Raw genomic sequence first — 11,857 nt, forward strand, 5'->3', positions numbered from 1 at the left:
ATATGGCCTGTAATGGGACATTTTAATTATATGTCTCCAACCTTGTGAAACTGTCCTATTATAATCTCATGTTCTTGGGAGTATCAACCTGCATTGCAATCCAGCATGCACCTTCATCCTTGTATAAAGTTCTGCCCAAGAACAGGAAACTATAAAGATATGCGCTTATCACCAAATACTGTCTACACTGCTCTGTGTAACTCTTATTCTCAGAGCTCAGAAATAAAGAATATCCACCACAGGCCCCAAAGAAACTGGGTGGGAAATACTTTTCATGTGGTTCTAAATCAGCTTCAGGTAGCCTAATCTGTTCAAAACAAAACCCTTAAATAAAATGAAAGACAATACAATATGCAGATAGACAAAGGAAAACTACTTAAAAAGGCCATAAATAACTCTTTTACATAAGTCCTATATCAAAACAATCCACACAACATTTTCCATCTAAAAAAAGATTTCAGAAAATTGTTTATTCTTGTCAAAAAGTCACTGAAGACTGGTAAACACATCTTCAGGATCTTACAGTTAGATCACTGATGTTTCACTTTAAAAACAACACGGCATGAACAAAAAAAAAAGTGTAATGTAAAAATAATATCTTAAAGACAAAAGTAAGACAGACTGGACAGATGTACTCCCTTTTTAATCCCGTATAAGCTGTTCAAGTGAAACAGTAGTCGAGGTGGGCCAGCAGTTCTCTGTGCTGACTGGTGGCGTATGGAGCTCTGCACTTTGGACACTCCAGGAAACTCTCGTCCAGGAGGTTTTTGGAGGTTGAGGTGGGATCCTCAATGGACAGCCTCTCAAACTCAGGCTTGTAAGAACTTGGCTCAGAGAAATGAGACTCGCTCTGCTGTTTCTACATTAAATACAAAACAATAAATTGGTTTACAGTTGCTTATCTGAAGACAGCAAATGTATTCATGATGACTCATTTGAAAAGCAGAAATGTCAAAAGAATTGATGCGTGAAACAACATTTCACAACACTTACTTGATTGCTAGATTCGAGTCTTGCGATTTGGTCCCGAGCCTTGCGCAGCTCTTTCAGGACCTTGTGCAGCTGATGCTGTAAACTCTGTCGATCAAGCTTCTCGTTCTCAAAGTCTTTGGCAGATAGCTGGATCTTGGGGGAATAGACAAGAGCAAATCAAGAGAGCACTGCAGATTGGAGGTCGACCGATTATGATTTTTCAACGCCGATACAGATTATTGGAGGACCAAAAAAAGCCGATACCAATTTATAAAAATAAAAAAATAAAAAAATAAAAAAAATTAAAAAAATCGGCCGATTATTTATTTATAATAATGACAATTACAACAATACTGAATGAACACTTATTTTAACTCAAAATCAATATAGCCTCAAATAAATATTGAAACGTTCAATTTGGTTTAAATAATGCAAAAACAAAAGTGTTGGACAAGAAAGTAAAAGTGAAATATGTGCCATGTAAAAAAGCTAACGTTTAAGTTCCTTGCTCAGAACATGAGAACATATGAAAGCTGGTGGTTCCTTTTACATGAGTCTTCAATATTCCCAGGTAAGAAGTTTTAGGTTGTAGTTATTATAGGGCTATTTCTCGCTATACCATATTTGTATTTCATTAACCTTTGACTATTGGATGTTCTTATAGGTACTTTAGTATTGCCAGTGTAACAGTATAGCTTCCGTCCCTCTCTGCACTCCTACCTGGGCTTGAACCAGGTACACAACAGCCACCCTTGAAGCAGCTTTACCCATGCAGAGCAAGGGGAACAACCACTCCAAGTCTCAGAGCGAGTGACGTTTTAAATGCTATTAGCGCGCACCCCGCTAACCATTTCACATCGGTTACATCAGCCGAATCACTGGAGTAGATAGGCTTGAAGTCATAAACACTGGCAAAACACACAAAAGTGCTGTTTGAATGAATGCCTACGAGCCTGCTGGTGCCTACGACAGCTCAGTCAGACTACTCTATCAAATCATAGACTTAAACATAACATAAAAACACACAGAAATATGAGCCTTATGTCATTAATATGGTTGAATCCGGAAACTATCATCTCGAAAACAAGACGTTTATTCTTTCAGTGAAATACGGAACCGTTCCGTATTTTATCTAACGGATGGCATCCATAAGTCTAAATATTCCTGTTACATTGTACAACCGTCAATGTTATTTCATAATTATGTAAAATTAGGCGGCCCAAACTGTTGCATATACACTGACTCTGCGTGCAATGAACGCAGGAGAAGTGACACAATTTCACCTGGTTAATATTGCCTGCTAACCTGGATTTCTTTTACCTAAATATGCAGGTTTAAAAATATATACTTGTGTATCGATTTTAAGAAAGGCATTGATGTTTATGGTTAGGTACACATTGGAGCAACGACAGTCCTTTTACACGAATACGCACCGCATCGATTATATGCAACACAGGACACGCAAGATAAAGTAGTAATATCATCAACCATGTGTAGTTAACTAGTGAATATGATTGATTGACAGTTTTTTATAAGATAAGTTCAATGCTAGCTAGCAACTTACCTTGGCTTACTGCATTCGCGTAACAGGCAGTCTCCTCGTGGAGTGCAATGTAATCAAGTGGTTAAAGCGGTGGACTAGTTAACTGTAAGGTTGCAAGATTGAATCCCCCGAACTGACAAGGTAAAAATGTGTCGTTCTGCCCCTGAACGAGGCAGTTAACCCACCGTTCCTAGGCCGTCATTGAAAATAAGAATGTATTCTTAACTGACTTGCCTCATTAAAGATAGGAGTAAAAAAAAAAATCAGATTGTTATGAAAACTTGAAAATCGGCCCCAATTAAATTGGCCATTCCGATTAATCGGTCGACCTCTACTGCAGATCTTGGATGTTCCATTGCATAAGCTTTGTTAAATAACTGATTATTTCACAATCTAGAGTCAGGAATGGTTTACGTTGCCAATACATACATGTTGCTCCAGTATAGCAACTCTTCTCCGCTCCTCGTTTTGGTTTAACAGAGTTTTCTGGAGTAGATTCACCTGATGAGAAAAGTATTTGTCTTAAAAATAAAATAAGGACATTGGAACAGTGGGAAAGTGTACAGGGGGGCGAAGGTCATAGATGGGAAAGTGGCAGAGAGAAAGGGATCAAACTCCCTTCTCCATCTCTGTTGAAGTCGGAAGTTTACATACACTTAGGTTGGAGTCATTCAAACTCGTTTTTCAACCAATCCATAAATCTCTAGTTAACAAACTATAGTTTTGGCAAATCGGGTTAGGAAATCTACTTTGGTGCATGACAAGTCATTTTTCCAACAATTGTTTACAGACAGATTATTTCACTGTATCACAAATCCAGTTGGTCAGAAGTTTACATACACCAAGTTGACTGTGCCTTTAAACAGCTTGGAAAATTCCAGAAAATTATGTCATGGCTTTAGAAGCTTCTGATAGGCTAATTGACATAATTTGAGTCAATTTGAGGTGTACCTGTGGATGTATTTCAAGGCCCACCTTCAAACTCAGTGCCTCTTTGCTTGACATCATGGGAAAATCAAAATAAATCAGCCAAGACCTAATTTTAGTTATTTATTGTAGACCTCCACAACTCTGGTTCATCCTTGGGAGAAATTTCCAAATGCCTGAAGGTACCACGTTCATTTGTACAAACAATACACAAGTATAAACACCATGGGACCACGCAGCCATCATACCGCTCAGGAAGGAGACGTGTTCTGTCTCTTAGAGATGAATGTACTTTGGTGCGAAAAGTACAAATCAATCCCAGAAGGAAACAGGTACAAAATTATCCATATCCACAGTAAAACGAGTTCTATATCGGTATAACCTGAAAGGCCGCTCAGCAAGGAAGAAGCCACTGCTCCAAAACTGCCATAACAAAATCCAGACTAAGGTTTGCAACATGGGGACAAAGATTGTATTTTTGGAGAAATGTTCTCTGGTCTGATGAAACAAAAATAGAACCGTTTGGCCACAATGACCATCATTATGTTTGGAGGAAAAAGCAGGAGGCTTGCAAGCCGAAGAACACCATCCCAACCGTGAAGCACGGGGGGGGGCAGCATCATGTTGTGGGGGTGCTTTGCTATAGGAGGGACTGGTGCACTTCACAAAATAGATGGCATTATGAGGTGAAAAACTATGTGGATATATTGAAGCAACATCTCAAGACATCAGTCAGGAAGTTAAAGCTTGGTTGCAAATGGGTCTTCCAAATGGACAATGTCCCCAAGGATACTTCCAAAGTTGTGGCAAAATGGCTTAAGGACAGCAAAGTCAAGGTTTTGGAGTGGCCATCACAAAGCCCTGACCTCAATCCTATAGAAAAATTGTGGGCAGAAGTGAAAAAGTGTGTGAGAGCAAGGAGGCCTACAAACCTGACTCAGTTACACCAGCTCTGTCAGGAGGAATGGGCCAAAATTCACCCAATTTATTGTGGGAAGCTTGTGGATGGCTACCTGAAACATTTGACCCACGTTAAACAATTTAAAAGGCAATGCGTCCAAATACTAATTGAGTGCCTGTAAACTTATGACCCACTGGGAATATGATGAAAGCTGAAACAAAATCTCTCAACTACTATTCTGACATTTCACATTCTTAAAATAAAGTGGTGATCCTAACTGACCTAAGACAGGGAATTTTGTGAAAAACTGAGTTTAAATGTATTTGGCTAAGGTGTATGTAAACTTCCAACTTCAAATGTGTGTGTTATAGATATACACTGCTCAAAAGAATAAAGGGAACACTTAAACACCACAATGTAACTCCAAGTCAATCACACTTTTGTGAATTCAAACTGTCCACTTAGGAAACAACACTGATTGACAATAAATTTCACATGCTGTTGTGCAAATGGAATAGACAACAGGTGGAAATTATAGGCAATTAGCAAGACACCCCCAATAAAGGAGTGGTTCTGCAGGTGGGGACCACAGATCTCAGTTCCTATGCTTCTGGGACATCATGTCTCGCGCTATCCACCAATGCCACGTTGCATCACAAAGACTGTCCAGGAGTTGGCGGATGCTTTAGTCCAGTTCTGGGAGGAGATTCCTCAGGAGACCATCCGCCACCTCATCAGGAGCACATACATATATACACACACCTGTCAGCAACTAGTGTGGCTGAAATAGCCAAATCCACTAATTTGAAGGGGAGTCCATATATATAATATTATATATATGGACTCCCCTTCAAATTAGTGGATTTGGCTATTTCAGCCACACTAGTCACTGACAGGTGTATAAAATCGAGCACACAGCCATGCAATTGCCATACACAAACATTGGCAGTAGAATGGCCTTACGGAAGAGCTCAGAGACTTTCAACGTGGCACCGTCTTAGGATGCCACCTTTCTAACAAGTCAGTTCGTAAAATGTCTGCACTGCTAGAGCTGCACCAGTCAACTGTTAAGTGCTGTTATTGTGAAGTGGAAATGTCTAGGAGCAAAAACGGCTCAGCCGCAAAGTGGTAGGCCACACAAGCGCACAGAACGGGGCCGCTGTGTGCTGAAACACGTAAAAATCATACATCCTCGGTTGCAACACTCACTACCGAGTTCCAAACTGCTTCTGGAACCAACGTCAGCACAAGAACAGTTTGTCGGGAGCGTCATGAAATAGGTTTCCATGGCCAAGCAGCCGCACACAATGCTAAGAACACCATGCGCAATGCCAACTTCCGGCTGGAGTGGTGTAAAGCTCGCCGCCATTTGACTTTGGGGAAGTGTTAACGCGTTCTCTCGATGGATGAATCTAGCTTTACCATCTGGTAGTCCGGACATATCTGTGAATGGCAGATGCCAGGAGATCACTACCTGCCCCAACTGTAAAGTTTGGTGGATGAGGAATAATGGTCTGGGGCTGTTTTTAATGGTTCGGGCTAGGCCCCTTAGTTCCAATGAAGGGAAATCTGAATGTTACACCATACAATCACATTCTAGACAATTCTGTGATTCCAACTTTGTGGCAACAGCTTGGGGAAGGCCCTTTCCTGTTTAAACATGACAATGCCCCCGTGCACAAAGCAAGGTTCATACAAAAACTGTTGAGATCGGTGTGGAAGAGCTTGACTGGCATGCACAGAGCCTTGACCTCAACCCCATCAAACAACTTTGGGATGAATTTGAACGCTGACTGCGAGCCACCTAATCGCCCAACATCAGTGCCCGACCTCATAAATGCTCTTCTGGCTGAATGGAAGCAAGTACCCACAGCAATTTTTAACATCTAGTGGAAAGCCTTCCCAGAAGAGTGGAGGCTGTTATAGCAGCAAAGGGGGGACCAACTCCACATTAATGCCCATGGTTTTGGAATGAGATGTTTGACGAGCAGGCATCCACATACTGTTGGTCATGTAGTGTATGTGGTCTGGCACAGAAAACTGTCATTAAATCCCCAACCATATTGAACTGCTAAATTAAACTCCAACCTCTACCCGGCAACTTTTCCACAGGCCGTGGTTGCAAAAGAGAATGCTTTATAATCAACTCACCTGGTCAAACAACGTTGCATAATAAACACACCAAGACCACATCTCCCTGGCGTATAACTATACCTGCAGCAGCAGCTCAGCAGACCTCTTCCTCTCCTCCTCCAGCCTGGAGTCCATGCTGTCCAGCTCAGACCGCATTCTGTCCGCGCGGTCAGCCGAGCACTTCCTCTCCTCGCCGACTGTGTGTCTGCTGCTGAGGCGCTCGGCCCGGAGCTGCTCCCGGGCCTCGACCAACTCCATGCACCGCTCCTCGTACCGCTTCTGGAGCTCGCCCAGCTCCCCCTGGGCCCGCGCCGCCGCCTCCTTCTGGGCCTCCACGTCCTGCTTGGCCTGCAGCAGCAGCTTGTCGTAGTGCTCCTGCAGCTGGGACGAAGACTTCTCTGGTGCTGGGGGAAAAGGAAGCAGGGTTAGAGTCTTACATGCTCCTATGCCAGGGGTGTTCAACTCTTACCCTACGAGGTCTGGAGCATGCTGGTTTTCTGTTCCGCCTGAAATTTAACATTTCACCCACCTGGTGTCCCAGGTCTAAATCAGTCTGTGATTAGAGGGGAACGATGAACAAAAGCAGTGGAACTGGTTTCGGGGTCCAGAGATGAGGTTGAGGGCTCTATGCAACACTTATAAAACAGCCACTAGGAAATACTATTTTCAAGTACTGTGCTTTACCAAAGCAATAGCTAATTAGTAATGGTTAATTAATAGCTAGTTGACAACAGATAATTAATTACATTTCTAGGTTAATAAGCATTAGCCCCTAGAGTAGGGGTATTCAACTCTTACCCTATGAGGTCTGGAGCATGCTGGTTCTGTTCTACCTGATAATTAATTGCACCCAACTGGTGTCCCAGGTCTAAAAGCAGTCCCTGATTAGAGGGGGAACAGCTGAGAAAAAAACCCCCAGTGGAACTGTCTTTGAAGTCCAGAGTTGAGTTTGAGGGCCCTAAAGGATAATTATTTGAACCACATGGGAAAAAATGTCTAGTGTTGAATCAGCCTTTATAATGCATTTTCGGATCTGCCGATTTAAAAGTGGATTTACTCTTGACAGCAAACGCGTGCCAAATCCCACACTGCGCGGGAGGCTCACAGGCCTCCTTTTTTTACCGTCCAAACTGCCTTCTTTGTGTTGTTGTTGGAGTGCTTCGTTGGCTTGATTTAGTTGCTGCTCCATCTCAAGGGTCCTGGCCAGGACTCCCTTGACATAGGCCTCTCGCTGCTGATCATAAACCAGCCACTGTTGATTCTTCTCCAAAGCCTTTTTGTAAACCGAGGAAAAACACATACTTGGGGGGGTTAGATTATACCATTTTCCTTAGCACTCAAAGAAAGACAATTTCATTTTTAATCTTGACAAGTTGTTCAACTCACATCTCTCAAGTGATCCTCAACTACTGCAACCTCACAGGTGAGTCCCTGGCCATTCTATCAAATTGTAAAGAAAACACAGGTATTAGCCTATATCAAAACGATGACATAGGTGTAAACAACCTCTTTCTACATGAAAACGTGGTCTGTTGTGTGTGTGTCTGTGGGATAATATTCTTGGTTGCTAAGAGACCCTTATAATCAAAACATAAAAGGGAAGAAAGCTTAACCGAAAGCATCTTCTAGCGACAGTATGTACTGCATACAATAATCTAATGCCTTGGGTGTCCTTTAACCAGCCAGAGACCTGAATATACACTTACCTCTGTATGTATTTGGACAGTGAAGTATTTAAAAAATATATATCTGGCACTATACTCAAGCATTTTGGATTTGAGATGTTTAAATGTTTCATATGAGGCGACACAGTACAGGACATAATGTCACCTTTAATTAGAGGGTATTTCACACACATGCGTTTCACCTTTTAAAAATTAAAACACTTTATGAATCTGGTCTCCCCATTTGAAGTCATAGGTATTTGGACAAATTCACTTACATGAGTGTCAAAATTCATTCCATCGTGAGCCTAGTGTCCAGTGGTGTAAAGTACTGGAGTAAAAATACTTTGAAGTACTACTTAAGTAGTATCTGTACTTCACTATTTATATTTTTACTACATTCCTAAAGAAAATAATGTATAGATTTACCCTGACACCCAAAAGTACTTGTTACATTATGAATGCTTAGCGGGACAGAAAAATGACCCAATTCACGCACTTATCAAGAGAACATCCCTGGGAAACTCTACTGCCTCTGATTTGGTGGACTCATTAAACACAAAAGCTTCATTTGTAAATGATGAAGGCATGTTTTAGTGTACCCATGGCTATCCGTAAATAATACAAATAAAAACATTGTGCTGTCTGGTGTGAATAATATGCCATTTGAAATTATTTATACTTTTACTTTTGATACTTAAGTATATTTAAAATCAAATACTTTTACTCAAATAGTATTTTACTGGGTGACTTTCACTTGAGTCATTTTCTAGTAAAGCATCTTTACTTTTACTCAAGTATGACAAAATCGGGTACTTTTCCCACCACTGCAAGTTTTTCCCTTTCAATTAAGACAGACAACCAGCTGAGGGGACTTCCTCACTAATTAGTGGCCTTATTTAATCAATCAAGGAGAAGAGAGGAGTGAAAATCCGCAGACACTTGGCCCTCTGTGGAATAAGTTTGACACGTGACATACAGGGTTTTTTCTGGATCAAAATGGGGCTGAGGGGGCAGTCGTTCTCCCCTGGCTCAGGCCCTTAACTACACTTTGAGAGGAGAAGTCATGGGTTCATAAGCTCGTGAACTCCTTCCAGATGGTAATCCCATCCTGTAATAGCGAGACTGACTGATCATATGGGGGATGGGATTATGTACAGTATGGTAATGCAGTCGGTGAGGAGGGCCTGTCAGGAGGCGGATTTCCTTGATTATGACCTCATGGATATTCGAAAGTTGGAGACAGATATAAAACGAGCTCTCTCGAGATGAATAAGACTCCTGGCTTTCCTCATATCACATAGCCACCTGATCTGAGAGTCAACAAGTATTATGTCGGACGACATGACATTCAGAAAGAAACTGCTGCCATCTAGAGTGATAAAAGAGAATTTCACCTTGAGATTTGGAATGCCCCCATGACCACAACATTCATACAGGAAACTGTAACATCTTAATATAGAGGGGTGTGAACTACAGTGTCTTCTTGTTACACATACACTACATGATCAAAAGTATGTGGACATCTGCTCGTTGAACATCTCATTCCAAAACCATGGCCATTAATATGGAGTTGTCCACTCTTGGCTGCTATAACAGCCTCCACTCTTCTGGAAAGGCTTCCCACTAGATATTGGAACATTGCTGCGGAGACTTGCTTCCATTTAGCCACAAGTGCATTAGTAAGGTCGGGCACTAATGTTGGGTGATTAGGCCCAGGTCGCAGTCGGCATTCCAATTCATCCCAAAGGTGTTCGATGGGGTTGAGGTCAGGGCTCTCTGCAGGTAAGTCAAGATCTTCCACACAGATCTTGACAAACCATTTCTTTACAGTTGACACTATGCATTTTCTTGGCATCCGCCAAATCCATATTCATTAATCGGAAAGCAAGATGGTTAAGTGTGATTCATCACTCCAGAGAACGCGTATCAACTGCTCCAGAGTCCAATGATGGCGAGCTTTACACCACTCCAGCAGACGCTTGGCATTGCGCATGGTGATCTAAGGCTTGTGTGCGGCTACTCGGCCATGGAAATCCACAGCAAATCCACTCATTTGAAGGGATGCCCACATACTTTTGTATATATAGTGTACATTCTCTCCATAACTCAGCCTTGGCTAACAAAACAGATCAAAGTCTAGGCACCCTCAGCAGACTGAAAATTTCCCTTCACCCACCTGTAAATCAGGACCATGTTTCTCCAGTGCCTGACACCTTGCCGACACTCCCACCAATTTGTTCTTCAGATTCCCTGTTTCCTCTGAGAGGGACTGGAACAGTTTCTCTCTGTACTCGGCCTCTCTCCTCCCCTGGTCCAGCTGAGCCTGGAGTGAGGCCACCACCTCTCCCCCATTGGAATGCAGATGTTGTCTCAGAGTCTCCAGCTCCTTGTCCTTAGCCAGCAGCTGCTGAGTGTTCCTCTCCCTCAACGTCTCCAGAGACAGAATCCTCTGCAATCAATTGTAACATTTTAATGAATTGAATGAAATGTGGTAGTGCACAAAAATGCTTAAATGAGCATATCACAACTCCAAGACAGAATTTGAAAAGCAACGGTTTTCAAAATGACACACCCATGATGCGAAAATGCTAAACCCAGACTTTCACAAAAATCACATGAAAAGGTTATTTTGGTTTAATATATTTGTAGCCTACATTCATAAACTGCATCACTATATGAATCCTATTAAATTTGGACTCTATACTATAACTTTATAATAATCATTAGGCTGGCAATACTGCTTAGCCCAAACGCCTGCACAAACTACTACGCTTTAGCTACCTCCAGCAGTTTGCTTTTGTCGGAGTCTGGTGGCCTCGTTGTTCGTTTTGATAGTTCATCCATCTTCTGCTTCAGATGAGCATTCTCCTTCCTCAGTCTGTCCATTTCTGCTTCTGCCTGTTTTGAGCCACTGGATTTAAAGCCTAACTTGTTGACAATGGTCTCCTTGGTGCCTTTTGATGCCATGTCTGGAGTGTTACCTAGAAAAACGATTTTTAAGTTTAAATGTTATTACTAATGTTAACAATTAAATCACTCACATTTCATTCAATGGCACATTTCCAATAAAGTCTAAATATATCTAGTTAGGTAGGCAATAGAACAGGCAATGCTAAAGTTGATTTCATTAGGCCTAAATTAAATTAATTTTGCACTTGTAGTGCGGCCTAGTTATTAAAATTAGCATGCCAGACAAAACAAACACAAGCACAAACCAACAGAAGAACATGCCTAACCGAAAAAAAGGTTTCATAGGTACTATAACTTCACAACTGAATGTTATAACTAGTTATCTGACTAGCAAAACTACAGAACATAATCTTACCAAAAAGATACAGATAATTTGCTAGAATTTGTCGGCTATATATTTTTCTTGAGTTTGTATTTTAATGCTAGCTAGTGACGTTATGTTATGTGCCTGTCAAAAGAATCTGGTCTGGCTAACAACACAGCTAACTAGCTAAGCGTTTGATCGTTCAACCCAAACTGTTTTCTAGTGTTAAGAAAACATGTATCTTTAAACATTTATAAAATATAACTCACAATATAGAACACTGTTTCCAAAATAACATTGTAGGACGCTTGACTTCTGAGAATGAAATGGCCACTTTCTAGCTTCCTTGTTGAAAAGTTTGAATTACAGCGCGTCTGGGCGTCATATCCGGGAGTCAGATCATGACGCTGGCAGTCCTTTAAAAAAAAAAAAATCAACCA

At 41.5% G+C, this 11,857-nt stretch overlaps 1 protein-coding gene across 1 annotated transcript; it reads right to left on the reverse strand.

Moving 5' to 3' along the window:
* Window positions 1-442: 442 nt before the first annotated feature.
* On the reverse strand, window positions 443-11,772 carry LOC135523861 (centrosomal protein of 55 kDa-like). The gene is made up of 9 exons (XM_064950837.1): window positions 11,687-11,772; window positions 10,925-11,124; window positions 10,320-10,592; window positions 7,863-7,916; window positions 7,599-7,749; window positions 6,558-6,880; window positions 2,945-3,016; window positions 994-1,125; window positions 443-859 (listed from the first exon to the last, which is right to left on the reverse strand). Exons 2-9 carry the CDS (start codon window positions 11,108-11,110, stop codon window positions 662-664), a joined length of 1,389 nt encoding a protein of 462 aa, XP_064806909.1. The 5' UTR covers window positions 11,111-11,124; window positions 11,687-11,772; the 3' UTR covers window positions 443-661.
* Between the last annotated feature and the right edge of the window lie 85 nt (window positions 11,773-11,857).

This window comes from Oncorhynchus masou, chromosome 31, assembly GCF_036934945.1.
Source record: "Oncorhynchus masou masou isolate Uvic2021 chromosome 31, UVic_Omas_1.1, whole genome shotgun sequence".
NCBI classification, from domain to species: domain Eukaryota; kingdom Metazoa; phylum Chordata; class Actinopteri; order Salmoniformes; family Salmonidae; genus Oncorhynchus; species Oncorhynchus masou.

Bases quoted from the DNA above. Each gene is read 5' to 3' on its own strand.
- LOC135523861 (XM_064950837.1), bottom strand. From the start codon at position 11,110: ATGGCATCAAAAGGCACCAAGGAGACCATTGTCAACAAGTTAGGCTTT. The intron at 10,593-10,924 runs GTAGCTAAAGCG...AATTGATTGCAG, and splicing joins ACAAAAGCAAACTGCTGGAG to AGGATTCTGTCTCTGGAGAC. The intron at 3,017-6,557 runs GTATAGTTATAC...TTTTCTCATCAG, and splicing joins CTGCTGAGCTGCTGCTGCAG to GTGAATCTACTCCAGAAAAC.